This window comes from Peromyscus californicus, unplaced genomic scaffold (genome assembly GCF_007827085.1).
Source record: "Peromyscus californicus insignis strain IS unplaced genomic scaffold, ASM782708v3 Scaffold_8__1_contigs__length_139910024, whole genome shotgun sequence".
Classification (NCBI taxonomy): domain Eukaryota; kingdom Metazoa; phylum Chordata; class Mammalia; order Rodentia; family Cricetidae; genus Peromyscus; species Peromyscus californicus.
The window spans coordinates 81,174,943-81,192,853 of NW_026294606.1; the positions used below are offsets into that span (position 1 = coordinate 81,174,943).

Sequence of the window (17,911 nt, forward strand, 5' to 3'; positions counted from 1 at the left end):
ACAAAGGAGAAATGTAGATACTCTCATGGGAAAACACCAAATATTAATATTTCCACAAAAAATGAAAATTAGACAACACCAAATTGAATGTTTTATAAAGAAAAAGAGTAGCCTTTAAAGGCTTAAAGCTACTAGACAGCGTCCATATCTGTCAGGATAAACTGGACCAAACGTTTGTGTCATGGCCACTTGTCCAGTTCTTTCTGTGCAGGTGGAGTGGAGAAACAGTCTAGCACAATGGTTCTCAACCTGTAGGTCACAATCCCTTTTGGGGGTCGAACTACTCTTTCACAGGTGAGATATCCTGTATATCAGATATTTATATTATGATTCATACCAGTCGCAAAATTACAGTTATGAAATAGCAACAAAAATACTTCTATGGTTGGGGGTCCCCACAATGTGAGGAACTGTATTAAAGGGTCGCAGCATTAGGAAGGTTGAGAACCACTGACGCACATACAAAGGGAAAATGAAGTTCTCCACTGAATACTTTTTATGCTTATAAATTTTGAAAGAGATTTTAGAAAAATCCCAACAAGACTTCTGTGGTTCCCAGGTTGGGATTCAATTGAAAGGACCAAGCAGACACCATAACAGGCTGTCAGTCTTCTCTCAGAGATCAGGCCTCAATTTCAGTTTCCTGAGACTTGAGCAAGCAGTGTCTGGGAAGGCCAAGAACAAAAGACATAGTCCTTGCAGTAGCTCCCTTTCTGCACGTACTCTGACCGCTCAAGGTTCAGCCAATTGTTTACTGTCTGGGACCCCTCATCAACTTAGAGCTATGTGCATGAGTTAAGACAGAGCCTGGGCCACTGAGGCAGCCCCCACAGTCAGTACATGCTAGGTCAGCCAACCTCCATGGTAACTCAAGGACAGAACCTGGGACTTGTCCAGGCCTGCCCCAAAATGGTTACTGTAACCTCCAACTAACCCTAGCCAATTAAAAGTTACTAACATGATTGCCACTCACATAAACCAATCCTGAGTCTGTTCCTATGTAGTCTATAGACCCCCAAGCCTCCTTGCTTTAAAAACCCTGCCCCATTGCTACTCGGGGTCTCTCCTGCTCTGCTGCAGCATCAGGCGGATGGAGAGCCTCAAGTTAACTCGTAATAGCAAAAAGACTCTTTGCTTTTGCATTGGATTTAGTCTCTTGGTGGTTTTGGGGTCTCGGTTTTTCTGGGTACAACAAAATGACTAGGAACAAAGAACCAAAATCCAACAAATCTAGTCCTGGAGCTGGCACTGTCCACCCAGCATTGTTTACAGCTCCCAGGCCAAAGCCACCTTGTCACCTGGGATTTTATTGTCAAACTCAGGTGTGGCTGAAGGTGATGGGGTAATCTAGTTACTTACACCGCTCTCTGTATCGGTCTGCCATACATCCAGCTTTCCATATTGCCTCCACAGCAAGATGAACACTGTTTAAGACATTGCCAATGGAAGCTGTACTCTTCTGAAGCCCCTCTACCGTGGGAGGCAAGTGAAGTGTACATCTAAGGTAGCATTGGTTTTAAGGTGCTTACTTCAGAAGTCAACGGACGTATCTGCTTACTTGACTCTGTGATGTTGATCCTGACTGTAAGAGAGCCCAGCTCCCTTCTCAAAGGGATCTACCTTCTCAAGTTGTGTTTATTTGCTCCAGTCCTTCATTATGTTTTGGGCATGTCCTGGAGTGAGCCTTTCTGATTAGATTTTTTTGCTCTAATTCTTCCTTGAAGGCATCCAGATCCTCCTTGAGAGCAAAGTGCATTCACATCAAGCTGACACGGCACACGACACAGGCCTGGACTCTAAGACGATGAGAACATGAGGGGATAACAGATCTTGCAGCACCACCGTAAGTGGTATTCCTTGGTAAAAGAATGACTTTTATTTGCATGCAATCCTCCTGCTCCTCTGAGTCGTACTGGAGCCTAAGTCCAAAGGCTCAGTGTTAAACAAAGTGTTGCTTTCTTGGGTTTCTCCAGCTGCCCTGTAGGCAAGCAGATTCCAGTGAGCTCTTTGTGATTTTTATTTTAACCTTCCTATTCAAGGTGAGTAGAGATGCCAGGTTCATACCTCACACCCAATTTTTTTGCCGACTTGGATTCCAGGAGGGAAAATCCTGAATTGGATTTCTCTGATCACTCCCATTCTGGGTTGAGATCCACTAGATCCCCTAGGAGCTGATAAATGGAGCCCAGGGAAGCTGGACCTCAGATGAGTGGGGAAGTCACATGGAGATGGTCTGAGAGCTGGTGATCCTAATTGATAAAATCCATTAGTATGATGTTAAGAGGAGAGGATCAACTGTTGTCTACTAAGAGGCAAAGAGCTAAATCGAGAATGAAAGTCTCAGCCTTGTCTTCCTGGGAGTGCTTCGGGAGCTGGGGAAGGACAGACTTAGGACTGCAGAGCTAGGACTTCCAGTGGAGAGGGGAAAGAAGCTTGCTTTTGAATGGGAGAGAGGAGGGTTGCAGAGCAGGCAGTGGGAACTCCCTAATTCCTGGCTTGAGCAGTGGCAGGAGAGACCTCCCAGCTGCTACAATTCCACATGGGCATGAGTGCCCAGAAAATGCTGAGGCTAGGAAGCTGGTTGGGATTTGAGCTGATCATCTTTCTGTGGCCACTCTCCTGGGGCTTGAAAACAGCCCAATTTAGAGCACCAAGCTGAGATGAACCATTCTGTACCTGGCTAGTAGCCAGGCCTGGACCCCTGATGATGAGGGGTGACCACCACATTCCTAGTTTGGGGCTTCCCAGCCCTGAGAACTCTGCAGCCCACACAGGCCACTCCCACCATAGCCTCCACTTGGGGCCAATTCTTTCAGCACTTACTCTGACTGAGGTGGTGGTGGCAGGGGACTTGGACTCTAGTCCCAGGCCACAGCTTCAGCACCAGCTCACTCACTCCTTTGCTGGTTTATTCTTTGAAACGTACTTATTTGTTAGCCCTTAATGGGTTTAAAATTTAGATAAAATATATAACCATGTGAGGAGAAATATTAAATGGCATCATTGATTCTTTTATCCTCCTTTTTAGGTTTCATGTTCTTTCTGAATGATTTTTGTTAATTTTTCTCTTTTAGATGCTTACATTTCTTCCTGAGATGCTTTGTGTTCTTATTTCTTTTTGGTGTTCTGAGAATATTTTGATCTGGACATTACGGCACTCTTTAGGTCTAAGAAATTCATCTTTTTTATTTGTTGGAGTATTTCTTCCTGTATGTTTCACCTTACTTTTCCTTTGGGGCTCTTATTAGCTGTCTGTTGGCTTTTACATATTCCAACGTATCTCTTTGGTTTGTTCTTCATTTCTCTAGTTTTGCTCTGTATTGCTTTGCTTTTATGTTTTCTTTGGCTCCCTATCATATCATCTCAATCTGATCATCCATCAAACTAATCTGATCTGCAGATGTGTGGTCAATTATGTTGTCCATTTTTGTTTGTACTATTTCCATTTTTTTTGCCTTCAAAAACACCACTTACCCCTGTTTATAGTGCATGTATTCTCTCTCTGTTTTTATTCATTTTTAGTCTCTCTGGTATGATCTTCATGTATGATGCATTTTTCCCTCTGTGGTTTTTATCTTCTGATAATTGTGTTTTTCTCTTGTCAAATTGTCTTGTCTTTTAGCTTATATGCATTCAGGGGGAAAGAGTTACTTTGTCTGATAGTTTGGTATTAAGAAACTGTCAAAAGTCTTAATATCTAATCTATGTATCTCTCAAGAAATTTAAGGAAAATGTGCATGTGGATCCATTTATGCACATGTGTGTTTCTCGCTCAGTGCTAGATTTTTCCTCATGGTCTACAGGTTCTCCAGAAATTCTTGTGTTGAGATCTTGACCTCCAAGATGATAGTCTCAGGAGTTGGAAGTTTTGGAAGGTGATGAGGTCATCAGGGCAGTGTGTTCATGGATAGAATTAAGGACCATATAAATAAGGCCTGGGAAAACATCTGGCTGGCCAATTGTCAGAGAAGACAGACAGATGTATCAATAGTTTGACGTTTGGAATTTATCTGACACCAAATCTGCTGGTGACACAATGCTGGACTTCCCAGCCTTCATAACTGTAACAAACAAATATTTGTTGTTTCTAAGTCACTTAGTTTATGGTATTTTATTATAGCAACTTGGACAAAGACATGGGACAGCTGTAACCACAAACTAAGCTAGAGTTGAAATTAACTTGTTTGTAAGAGAAGATTCGTTATTGTTCATTAAGCATTTGGTAGCAGGCAACAATCTTTCATATTCTTCAACTTGCAGGGACATCCCTGTATGCAAAATGAGAATGATGGTGTATGTGAAGGGTGCATTTTAGCTTAATAATGGGTCTTTCACTGTTAGGTTGCCATTCTTGAGTTTAAATATTTCCATTGTTTTATTTAACTTGCCATTAAAAACAGCCAAACATATAATGGTAGCTCCTCCCAGGATAGGTTTGGTGTATGGTTCAGTTATTTTGGCATTTCTATAACAAATAGCTTGACATAAGTACCAGTAAAAGGAATGACCTACTTGACTCACAGATTCAGAGGGTTCAGCCCATGGTCACTTGGCTCTGTGCTTCTGAATCTATAAAAAGCAAAAGTTTATGATGGGAAACATGTGGAGGATGAGGCTGGTCACACTGGTGACCAGAAGCAGAAAGCAGGAATTTGGGAACCAGGTGTAAGCCTTCAAAGTTAGCATTCACTTATCAACATCCTTCAGGTAGGCCACACCTCCTAAAGTTTCTGCCACCTCACAAACTAATACCATCATTTGGGAAACAAATACCCAGTACATGAGCCTGTACAGAACTGTTCACAATCACACAATAACAATGTCATCTTAGCAGTCTGCTACAGTACCATAATGATAAAACATGCCTAGTATCTATGAGTTTCATTAGAAGAATTTAGTTTTCTTGGTTAATTAAATGAATGCTGTGGGGTTTTTCTTTGAATCTCTTAATGTTTTGTTCACAGGGAGGTACTGAATTTTTCACATGTAGTTTGGAAGCTAAATCAGTCCACAAAAATGAAACGGGCAAAGCATCTATCAACCACTAGTAAGAAATTGACAAGTGTTCCAGAATTACCTTTTAAAAAAGGACTACTTAATTCATCACCTAAGCTGAAAGAAAAACGTAATACCAAGCCACTACATGATAAAACTGAACCAATGGTCCTAAGGTCTCCACCCACAGGAGAGTCAATTGTACGGTATGCCTTGCCGATACCATCAAGTAAGACCAAGGACTTAATAGCTGAAGATGAAATGGTCAGGAGGATTGCCAAACACCTGAAGACGGTAAGATGTTTGTTGTGTCTCCTATTGAGGTAATTCCCAAGATGGTCACTAGGCTGGGGGATTTGCTGTTGTGTAGCAGGAGAATCAGCTGTAGCTATGCTGGACTCCATATATCATTATACCATTGATAAGATTTAGTACATCCCGCATGTGGAGGATGTAATTAGAGGGAAAACAGGGCCAAGGCTCTGCATGCTCTCTGAAGTCGTATGAGCCATGCTTAGTTCCTCCAGCAATGAATCATGATGACTTAGAAGAATGGGTGCCCGAAGACGTAATTGGAAACTCAGGGCCCAGAGGGCTGAGAACCTCAAGTGTTCTCTGTCAAGCGCGTATTAGAATTCCAGAATCCCAAGGAAAGCAGTTCAGCATAAAGCACACTGTCTGGGATAAAGAGCATTCTTTCTAGCTTCCTGAAAGCAAAATTCCTAACTGCCAGGCTAAGGCTGTCTTTGCAAGCAGGGCTTTGTGGGGACAGGCATCTTGAAATCTCATCCCAGCTGTGGTAACTCTGGTCCGCACTTCAGGAATTATAGCACTTAATGTTTCTCTAAGTTTCATGGTACGTAATGATAGACAGTCAAATTGTAAATAGACTTTTAAATGAGAACAAGGAGGGAGGACACCAATATAAAAATTACAGTTCATCATGCTTCTAAGATTCCTGGTCAGTTTGTTAACTCAGAGAATGTCTTTTCAAGTTTATTGCTTTCTGCTCTTTACTCTTCTCTTTTTTAATGCCTTATTCTGAGGAAAATGAGACTTTGACGAAAACTCTGCTTTCTTCAGCTTTTTGCAGGCACGTTTTTTCTCTTTTAGCTACTTCTTCACATGGAGAAGAAAGGGTTTGGGGGTGTCCCATGGCTAGGAAGCAGGATTAAGCACTGTTGAGCTGGCATCTTCTTAATGATGCGTGATGAGTCAAGGGGCAGAAAGTCGACCTTCCTGCCTCTGGCAATAAAATGACATCTATTCCATCACGGTGTGATTGTTTGACCATTTTGCCAATGACAAATTCAACTCGGTTTGCGTTTTTCTAAGGTGGTAACTGCTTTGGAAGACACGTATGGAGCTGTCGATGAAGACGGGGAAAGAACACCCATGAGACCTAAAGCGGAAGGCGTGTCTTTATCTGTACGTGTACATAACGCTAATGAAAGAAATTCAACGCCGGAAGGGCTTAACCCTTGCCTTTGGAGTAAACACACACTGTCCAAATGGACCCCTAGCCATACAAAGATCCTCTTGTGACACTTGGAAGAAGTGTGCTAATGTTTCCAGCCTCTGCCAACTCCTGTCTTAACTATCTGTAGACTGTTTTTACAATCTTGCCTCTGTGATGAGTTTTAAATATGAGCTTAGCTACTTTGCTTGAGTTGGCTATAAAAAAGTATTCTTGCACCAGCAAAATGGGTCAGTGGGTAAAAGTGCCTGCCACCAAGCCTGGCAAACGTGAGTTCAATCCTCGAGACCTACATGGTTGGAGGGAGAGGGCCAACCCTTGCGAGTTATACTCTGACCTCTACTGGTATACTTTCGAAGGCAAACATGAGCCCCCCTCCCCAACCTCCCACATACAGATAAATAATAAAATGTAATTTAAAAACATACTCTTTTTTTCTAGCCTTTAAAGTGGAAAAAAAAAGAAGGCATTTGAGGCTTAGCAAATATCTTTCTTGTACATACTACTTAAATGTAGCTGTTAGCCGGGCGGTGGTGGCGCACGCCTTTAATCCCAGCACTCAGGAGGCAGAGCCAGGCGTATCTCTGTGAGTTCGAGGCCAGCCTGGGCTACCAAGTGAGTTCCAGGAGAGGCGCAAAGCTACACAGAGAAACCCTGTCTCGAAAAACCAAAAAAAAAAAAAAAAAAAAAAAAAATGTAGCTGTTAACATAGCCGCATGGTTCTCATTCAGTGGGTTGTTTTTGTTTTGTTTTGGTTTCATTTTTTGCTTGTTTTAACTTTTTAAGGTGTCTTTTAAATTATATTTATGTGTGTGTGTGCCTTTCTATATGTGTAAATGTGCACATGTGTGGTAGTGCTTGCAGATTCCAGAAAAGGACAATGGAGCTAAAGTGTCAGGAGGTTGTGAACCACCCAAGTAGTTTCCAAGAACTGAATTCTGGTCTTTTACAAGTGCACCAGGCACTCTGAACTGCTGAGCCATCTTGTTGGCCCTGTTTTACATACGTTTGACTCAACCATACATTCGCACTTGCATTTTTTAATTTTATGTATCGCTATTGTGTGTGGTTGTGTTGTAGCCGTATTGACTGGGGGCGAGCACCCCATGATCAGTTGTTCTTTGCATTCTGGACAGTTGTGAGTTTGTGTAGTGGTCCCCTATCTGCTACAAAAAGAAGCTTCTTTGATGAGGGGTGAGAGCTTCATCTCTGTGTGTGTAAGGATATGTATTAGAATGCAGTTAGACATTATAATGGTTTAGGAAAGTGGCAGTAGGTCATTCTCCTCTAGGGTCCATGGCATCACCAGCCACAGGTAGTTATGTAGCTTTACAGTGCTTGGCATGAATTCTGCTCTGTGGTGATATTTTATTTGTGCTTTAATAAATAAAGCTTGCCTGGAGACCAGAGGAAATAGCAAGCCATTTTAAGTAAAACCAAGAAGTCAGGCAGTGGTAGCACACACCCTTAATCCTATCACTTAGCAGGCAGTATCTCTGTGTTTAAGGCCACACTAGGAAACAGTACATGCCTTTAATCCCAGTACCAACCATAGCGGTCTGGAGGTCTGTACAGCCCAACAGGAATTGACAGAGCTGGGCAGGAAGAGGAAGTGATGTAGCTGGTCTAAGAAAACCAATGAGAGAACAGAACAGAAAAGGCATTTAAGCTTGGATAGACAGGAAGTTGCTGGCAGAGGAAGCTGAGGAAGTGAGGTAAGGTTGGCTGGTGGCTTGTCCTACCCTCTGATCTCTGTCTCAGGCTTTAACCAATTTCTGACTCCATGTTTTTTATTTAATAAGACCGTTTAGAAATTCATCAACACTGTTCTACTTATAAGACCTAAAGTCCAAATATATGGCTTTGGGTTACCCCAAGATACAAGTACCACTGTTGCACCTTTCAGGACATCTGACTATTTTGATCATTGGTGTAAGACTGGAAATTTTTAACTCTCAGCAGTAGCAGCAGTAGTAATAGCTATATGTTACTATTCCCAACAAAAAAGAACTTCTGTTAGTATGAAAGAAAGACTCAATGTGCGATATTCAACAAGTAGTGTGCATGTAGTAATCAGCTTCTCTCACATCCACTGTCGTAATTCTTGATGATTTCCTTATCTGTGTGGAAGAACTGTCTATGTAATATGGTGCTCCGTTTCACTGAATTTTATTACTCCACCAATAGTCTTCTATTCCATCTCAAACACTGATGACAAGGTGTCAGTCACTGAACTTATTTCAGGGACCCTGACCTCTGGCTGTCACCTTCTTTGTTTCCCTGTAGTCTGTTTAATATTATGAGAGAAGTTCCTCAGTTTCCCAAGGACCTAAAGGCCATTGGTCCTACCAATTTTGTGTCCCAAATTATCCTTCTGTCCTTTCTCAGCTAGCTAAAGTTACATAGTACACAAGTTAGTATTCTCACTCCTCAGCATATCTGCTGAACTCTCTTGTCTGCTTCTGCCTGGTGCTCTTACTTGGGTAAACAACAAACCTTGTCAAATTGGTCTCTATTTTGTGGCAATTAAGAGTGATGGAATGAACTGTCTTTATATTTGTGACTGGTAACTCTTCTCTGGTCCATTTTCCTTCTCTCCTTGATTCTCCCAATATTTTGTTTGTTTTTGTTTTTTTTTTGGGGGGGTGTTTGTTTTTTTCTTTGTTTTGTTGTTGTTGTTTGGTACTAAGGATTGAACTCATGGCCTAAAGTGTGGTTGAGCAACACTCTACCACTTCTTTAAATTTTTGAGGGCTGGCGAGATGGTCAGTGAGTAAAGGTGCTTGCTACCAAGCCTGCGGACCTGAGTTCAATCCTTGGAACTCACATGAAGAACCAGCTCCTGTTCTTAGACCTCCACATGTGTAGTATGACATACATGCACACAGGTACATGCACACATACACAAGTGTACCTTAAAATTTTGAGACAAGGCCTCACTAAGTTCCCTTGAATACCCTCTGTAGCCCAAGCTGGCCTGAAACTTGGACTCCACTGCCTAAGCCTTTCAAGTGCTGGAATAATATGCATGTCTCATCTGTTTTGTTCCTATGGAGTATGGTAGGAGTGTTATGTTCAGTGGATATCTTCTGTGAGAATCTCAGCTGGAAATAAGCATTAAGGTTGATTTAACATGGGTTGGTTTTCTGATGTGCAAATATCTACTGGATAATATTTAATCCTTGTATTGGTGATTGGCTACTAATAGGTTACACTGAAAGACTACAGATTTTGACAAGCATACTTATAGTCAATAGTTGTAGTTTATATTCTTTTCTATTTTTGTGATGCTGGGGCTAGAACCCATGGCCTTGGGTTTGCTGAACAAGTAAGTGCTCCACCACTGATCATCAGCCACAGTCCTACATTAATTTTCTAATATGTACAGTTATACACACACAGTAGTTATTTTCTTTAGAAAGTCCTAAAAACAGGAGTATAAGGATGGGCTGCCTGAGTTTCTGCAGTTGTATAGATGAAAATAGGAGAACGTTTTGTTACAGGATATTTGATTGCACTGTGGAACTCTGAGACCATGCTAATAAAATTAACCTTGGAACAGGAGGCGGAGCCAGCAACTAGTTGACAAGAATTAGCCATGGAAAACACAGAGGACCCAGAACTACAGATAGAGAGATGCACAGGGAGGAGGAGGGAAGGATTGAGGAGATTCCCAGTCTTTTTGGCTTGGGATGAGTGGAGAGGCACTTCTCTTGCTGGATCTCTGGCCAAAAAGGAAGGTCAGCTGGTTACTTCTTGGCTTCCCTGATCTATCAGGTTTTAACCCTAACATCTGACTCCCAAGTCTTTATTGATAAATAGAATGGTAGAGACTTAGTTAAAACCTACATTTGGCAGCCACAACTGCAACCTAGCTGGTGCTGATGGGACCAGAAATCCAGCAGCCGGGTACTGACTGTGGGGTTATTATCCTCAGATGGTAGTTAAAATATCAGTAGATTCAGGTGCGTCCACTAAGCCAACAGAAAAACAACAACATATTGTGTGTATCACTCCCCAGGATGTGCTTTCTTCCATATTTCATTTCTAGGAGGGTTTTCTGGATAACATTTGAAACATAGTTTCTTGCCACCCATGTTTGAAGGGATGGAAATTACACAAAATTCAAATAATTCAAAACACAGTTAAACATATTAAGAAGTAAGTGGATATACAGGTGGGTTCTAAAATTGAAAGTGACTCCGTTTTGTGGTTCTTTCTGGAAGGTTGGCGATGATATGAATTCATTCTTGTTGTGCTGCTCACAATTTGCAGCTCAGTTGGAGGAAGCAGTTAAGGAAGAACGTAACGTATGTATTCCAAGTCCAGTGCCCCATGTAAACTATGAGAACTTATATTGGTTGTAGAAACAGATGTGATATGCTGTCAGCCGTATTAGTCTAGAATCAATCTTTTGGAAAATTGGGAGGGTCATTAGAAAATTTTTTTAGATTTCTTTATTCTCAATGTAGGCATTGATATCTGTGAAATTTTCTTTAAATAAAGTATCAATATAGTCATACATACTTTCAAATGTAATTTCTATATTTTATTTTCATTTTAAAAATAAGTTTGTATTATCAAAATCATGTTCTAATTAATGTTAATTTAAAATCAAAGACAGATTAAAAAACAAAACAAAACAAAGTATCACCATAGTACCCTTTCCCAGTATGAAAAGGATACTATGAAAAATACTATTAGCACAGTTTTGCTTGACTCCCTGATTTTCCTTATATATTATTATTTTTCCTTATATATTATCTTTATTTCAACAATGAAAAATGTGTGGCTAGAAAGACTTCTCAATGATTAAGGGCACTTGTTGCTCTTGCAAATGACCCATATTTGGTTCCCAGTACTACATGGTGGCTCATAACCATGTGTAACTCTCGTTCCAGGAGACCCAATACCCTCTTCTGACCTCTGCAGGTACAAGGCACACATGTAATTTATATGGACAAACATGCAGACAAAACACCCACAGCAAATAATAAATAAATAAGTAAATTTTAAATGAAATCATGTTTTGCTCATTTGCTGATACACTTTGAGTTTTAAAACACACTATGGTCATTATTATATTTGCAAGACATTTTTGGCAGGCTGAAACTGATTATTTTATAATGTTTTCTTGTGTTGCCTGAAAAATGGACTCAGTATTTATAGGTGGAGGTCAACATTTAGTACCTGTTCTATATACATTGTATAGTTAATAAGATATAATATCATGTACTTTGTTCCTTAATATATTATATTCATATGTCCAACTTGACGTGTAATGTTGTTTACCTGACGTCATTTGTCTTTGTCCTTTCCCCATCTTCCCTTTCCTCCTCCCGGCATCTGTCTGTTTCATAATTCCTTATGACTGTTTTATCTTGATGACTAATTATTCTATTTTGTGCTTCTGTTTTGCATGTTATTTTAGCTGATACAAATGTTCTTACTACTTTTTGTCTGTATTTTCCAATTACATATTTCCCCTGTTAAATGTTTCTAGCAGTATTTTTACATTCATTTCTCATGTAAGAGAAAAATATTTCAAAACTTTTTTCTAAGTTTTCAGTAATCCAAACAATATTTTACTAGATGAAGATCGACAGTAGACATGTAGAACAGTAGTGAACTCAGAGGGTGGAGGGAGGACTCTGTTGGTAAAGTGCCTGCCTGATGCACAAGCGTGAGGACCTGATATAGACCCCCCCAACATCCACATAAAAGCTGCTTGGTGCACATCTGTAACCCCTGTAACCCTTATACTGGGATGAGGGGTAGAAATGGACAGATCCGTGGAGCTTAATGATCAGCCAGTCTAAACAATCAATAAGCTCTGGGTTCATCAAAATACAAATCATAATGAGAAGGAAATACAAGTCATTATAGGAAAGATTGATAAACCCAACTATGTTAAAATTAAAGCCTGAATCTATTATATTAAAAAATCCACAAAGAGAAAAGGACAAGAAAAAGTCATATAAGCAAAACATTTGGATCATGTAAAGCTGATAAAAGACTACCATGATTATTATGAATCTGAATCAGTAAGTGAGTGATAGGTCACCATGACATTAAAAAGATATTTCAAAGGAGAAAAAAAAAAACACAAATAGCCCATAAATATGTAAAAATACATTGTACCCTTCCAGCAGTTTGTAGAAGCCAATGTGACTAAACCATGTCACATTGCTAGACAAGAATGAAATATTGTCTTAGAGCCAAGATTTTTATAAAACCCTTCCATTGGTTGCACATTTATTTCAGGTGGTGCCCTGTATCTCTGTAGCTCCACAAGCATTCCTGTTGAAAAACCCCAAAGTTTACGTACACCGTGCTTATCTAGACCATTACTTTCTGAAGGTCATTTTTGAAAATTCAACTTTAAACACTGTGGTGCTTTGAATGAAAGTTACCCCTGTGGAGAATGCCTGAATGCTTGGTTCCCAGTTAGTGAAACTGTTTGGGAAAGATTAGGATGTGTGGCCTTGGAGAAAGTGTGTCATGGAGTAAGCTTTGAGGCTTCAAAAGGCCCCACCATGTCCAGTGTGCTTTCTCTGTCTCCTGCTTTGGGATCAAGATGTGAACCCCCGGCTCCCTTGCTGCCATGCTTTTGCCCCACCCTCATGGACTGGAACCCTCCGACACTATAAGCCCAGTTAAATGCTTTCTTTCAATTGCCTTTGTCATGGTATTTTGACAGAGCAATTTATTTTTTTTTTCATTTTTTGATCTAATCATATTCTATGAGTCATTTACATTCTTTTAGTTTTTTGAAGCTTTGTTGTAGTATAATTGAAAAGTAATATTACATATTCAAAATTATACACTATGTTGATATATATTAAATACATAAATATAAGAAATAACTTTTAGGCCGGGCGGTGGTGGCGCACGCCTTTAATCCCAGCACTCGGGAGGCAGAGGCAGGCGGATCTCCGTGAGTTCGAGGCCAGCCTGGGCTACCAAGTGAGTTCCAGGAAAGGCGCAAAGCTACTCAGAGAAACCCTGTCTCGAAAAACCAAAAAAAAAAAAAAAAAAAAAAAGAAATAACTTTTATAACAAGTTAATTAACACTACTCCACAAGTTGTATGTATGTGATGTAGTTATGGTCTCTCTCTCTCTTCCTGTCTCTCTCTATGAATTTTCATTTTATTAGGGAAATCAGTGATTTCCACATTAAAATTTATTAATATAATAAAATTTAAATTACAATATTATATTGAGTTGTTACTTTATTAATTTTTGAAACATATATTTTCAATACAACACTAATTATATAGCTTCCACTAGATAAGATGTTTTCCATAAATGCTTATGCCCGCTTTATTCTGAAAATAGTTCTAATTAGATGACATTCTAAAGCACAAGTTATAGTATGCTCAATCTACAGGCATCTATTTTTTTAATGCTACTAAATTATTTTATTATATGTCCTAAAAGTTTCAGTTAGTAACAAAATAGAATTTTGTTGTTGTTGTTGTTGTTTTTGTTGTTGTTTTTGTTGTTGTTGTTTTTGTTGTTGTTTTTGTTGTTGTTGTTTTTGTTGTTGTTGTTTTTGTTGTTGTTGTTTTTGTTGTTGTTGTTGTTGTTTTTGTTTTTCGAGACAGGGTTTCTCTGTGTAGCTTTGCGCCTTTCCTGGAACTCACTCGGTAGCCCAGGCTGGCCTCGAACTCACAGAGATCCGCCTGGCTCTGCCTCCCGAGTGCTGGGATTAAAGGCGTGCGCCACCACCGCCCGGCTACAAAATAGAATTTGAAAGAAAAGTCTGTGTAAGTCATATCTTGAAATACACGGAAATATGTGAAAAACACATGCATCACATTCAAAGGTAATTATTCAAAATTTTCTAAAATGAATAATGAAAGTGTTTATAATAAAGGAGAATTCTAGAATAAGACTGCAAATTTTTCAACTTAAAAAATAATTTTTCTTTCTTTTCTCTTTGGGGGGGAGGGGCACAAAGGTGGGAAGGTGGACCTGGGAGGAATGGGAAGTGAGTGGGACTGGGGTAAATTGTATGAAATTTGCAAAGAAATAATAAAAATATTATCTTGGGGAAAACTAATTATTACTAATATTAGCTGAAGTTTAGATAACTAGGGACAGGAGCCTCGTACCTATGGTGAGACATTTGGCGCAGCCTTGGTGCAGGGAGGAGGGGCTTGGACCTGCCACAGCTGAATGTACCCGGCTCTGCTGACTCCCCCCATGGAAGACTGCCTTGGAGGAGGTGGGAAGGGGAGTGGTTTGTGGAGAAGGCTGGGGGTGCGAGGAGGAAGGACAGGGGAATCTGTGGTTGGTATACAAAATGAATAGAAAATCTCTTAATAAAAGAACGTAAAAAAATTTTTAGATAACTCTAATATTAACCACTTCGGAGCAGAAGCGTGAAGGAGATTTTCTCCATTTACCACGCTGTGCAGCCTCCACCTCTGTGTAGTTCAAAGCATTTCATCATTATGACAGGAAGCCTGGATGCTCCCACATGCCCGAGGCAGCCGTTTTGCATCTTTTCCCCACTGATTCTCATACGCAGTGCTTTTTCCGCTATTTCTATAAAGAGACAGAGATGAAGGTTAGATGAAGTATAATGCGCAATAAGTCTATAATTTCTCTTCCCCCCCTTCTTTTTTTCTCTTTTAATGAAAGTAGATTCTTTTCCCAAATAATATATCCTCTTTACAGTTTCCCCTCCCTCTACTCATCCCAGTTCCTCCCCACGACCCCTCCCATCTGGATCCACTCCCTCTGTTTCTCGTTGGGAAAGAACAGGCTTCTAAGTGATAAAAACAAAGCATACTAAAATGAAATATGCAATAAGGTAAAGTAAAAGCCATCCCATTGAAGTTGAGCAGGGCAAACCCATGGAAGGGAGAGCGCCGAAGAAAGGGCCCAAGAATCAGAGACCCACTCGTCCTCACAGTCCGGAGTCCCACAAGGAACACTAAGCTACTAGCTGTAACATACACGCAGAGGGCCTGGTGCAGTAGGTCCCATGTGAGCCCTGTGCTTGCTGCTTCCATCTCAGTGAGCTCATCTTGCCTATGGATTGAGAGGGCCCTGTTCTCCTGGGGTTCTCCCATCCCCTCTGGCTCTTACACTCTTCCCACCTCTGACTTGGGGTTCCCTGAGCTCTGAGGAGAGGGATTTGATGGAGACATTCCATTTAAAGCTGCTGTCACAGCAATTTAAAAATTACTAAGACAGAAACTGCTATCAGGCAGTAGGCTGTTGCTGAGGTAGACCTTTCCACGTGGCATTTTGAAGGAAAATGGAAAATGTATTGGACCTTGGCCTTGGAAAGTGGTTGAATGCTGTAAGCAGAGCTCAATGAGCTATCTTAGTAGAAGCTTGGAAGACTAAGATCCATACAGACCGTGGTTTCGGAGAGCAACAATCTCAGCAATTAGACTGGAAACCATTCCTGTGACATTTTGGCAAAGGATGTGTCTGCCTTCAGCACATGTCCTGAAAACTTCCCTGAGGCGATGCTGAAAAGTAATGAACTAGATTCTTCGTTGGAGGAGAATTCAAGGCACCCTATTATTGACCCTGCCCCATGGTTACTAGTAATCATTCTTACGCAGGTCTACAATGAGAAAGAGCAGAAAACAATTCAAAATGAAAATTCAATGCTGGAGCCAAGGTCTCTACAGAAGGAGATAAGGAGATTGAAGACAGGCCTAAGGTCCCCTCAGGGCAAGACCCTACCCAGCACACTTCCTTTCCCCTGTGAAAGGAAAAGGCCTAAGCAATTTTCTGCTCCTAAAAAGGAACTGAGAACTGCTGCAAATGTGATCAAGGAGCCAGGCTCCATCCACAAACATGCAGCTGAACTTGGCAGTGTCACTTGCTTTTGATCTGGCTTTCGAGCTGTGATGGATCCACGAGTATAGGGATACAGAGTCTTACTCCATGGTTACGGAGAACTGCTGAGGTCAGACAATGTATGACAGGGCAGTCCCTGCGTGAAGGCCCTGAGAGGGCATAAGGCCTTGAGAGGCCAGCGTGTGGAGCCATGACCATGAAGCCTAGATTGGGTTGGAGCCCCTCCCCCCTAAGGTGTCAGAGGGGCCGGATCCCAGGGATATCTGCCACGGAGGGCTGGGATGTGGAGTGAACAGCCCGAGGGAGAGGTTATCTTGCAGGAAGCAGAGCTGGAATCCTGGAGCCAGTTAAGGCTTCTGACCTCAAATACAGAGCTCAGCTGCAGGATTTGACTTTGCCCAGCTATACGTCTGTGTTGATTCGGTCCAGTGGTTTTTTTCCCCCCCAGTGACTGGATTACTTCCTTTTGGAATAGCAATTATATTCTGTGCCATTGTATGTTGAAAGTATGTAATTTGCACCTTGATTTTACAGTTAAGTGATTGCCTTAGGTTTGACAACAGATTCTGAATGTTGGACTTTTAAACAGTGTTGAGACTGAAAAATGATAGAGACTTTTGAAGTTGGACTAAGTGCACTTTACGTTATGATATGGCCACACGTCTTTGGGGATCATGGAGCAGAATGTGGTAGTTTGAATGAGAGTAGCCCACATAGGGCATATTTGAAAACTTGGTCCTCAGTTGATGTAACTGTTTGGGAGGTACGGCCTTGTTGGAGGAAGTGTGTCTCAGGGTGACTTTGAAACTTCAAAAGCTCAAGCCCTTCCCAGTATGTTTTCTCTGCTTCCTGCCTTCAGATCAAGATTCGAGCTCTTCCTGACACAGGACCTTTGCTTCACCATCATGGACTCTAACCCTAAATCCAATTAAACACTTACTCTTATAAGTTTCCTTCACCTAATTACGTTTTGTCACAGTGGTTTCAATGTAATTAAGACAAATACGTGACTCTCTCTTCAGGAAGCTTTTCATGGAGTTGCTCTACACTCCATTAACCACAATCTAGCTCAACTCAGACTTTATCATAAAAAGCAGTCGTTTAAAGTCCCCAGCTGATTGTTGCCCCCACTAAATATCTGATTCAGTAGCCTAGGGTGGAACGGAAGAAGTCAAAATATCTTTATTTGCCGATGATATGATTCTATATATAAAAGATCCTAATAACTCTACCAAAAAAAGATCTCTACTCATAAATATATTCAGTAAAATAAGTGGATACAAAATTTAGACACAAAAATCCGTAACCTTCCTGCACACAAATGACAAGCATACATAGAAAGAAAACAGGCAAGCAGTATTCACAATATCTTTATCAAAAGATAAACTGTCTTGGAATAAATCGTGAAGTCTTTATACTATCAAAACAAAGAAAGCTACAAATGAAGCATTTTTCAAATTCTTCTCTGGGAATAGCAGGTAGGCAGGTTTTGGAACAGTGGGGAAATCACTGCTGTAGGCCTCAGGTGCCAGCTGGCACATTCTTAGCCATTCAGTTGATGGCACTTACAGATCCTGTCTGTACACTGGAAACTGCTTGGTTTAAGAGTC

The 17,911-nt window shown here is 40.8% G+C and overlaps 1 protein-coding gene across 1 annotated transcript in view; it reads left to right on the forward strand.

Moving 5' to 3' along the window:
* The first annotated feature begins 1,736 nt into the window (after positions 1-1,736).
* The window catches only part of Ccdc7 (coiled-coil domain containing 7), a 49,248-nt gene continuing 33,073 nt past the window's right edge, over positions 1,737-17,911 (forward strand). Inside the window, exons 1-4 of the mRNA XM_052729500.1 lie at positions 1,737-1,843; positions 4,965-5,289; positions 6,331-6,423; positions 10,699-10,782. Of these exons, the coding sequence (XP_052585460.1) occupies positions 5,017-5,289; positions 6,331-6,423; positions 10,699-10,782 (450 nt within the window). The 5' untranslated portion in view covers positions 1,737-1,843; positions 4,965-5,016. The remainder of the gene's footprint in view (positions 1,844-4,964; positions 5,290-6,330; positions 6,424-10,698; positions 10,783-17,911) is intronic.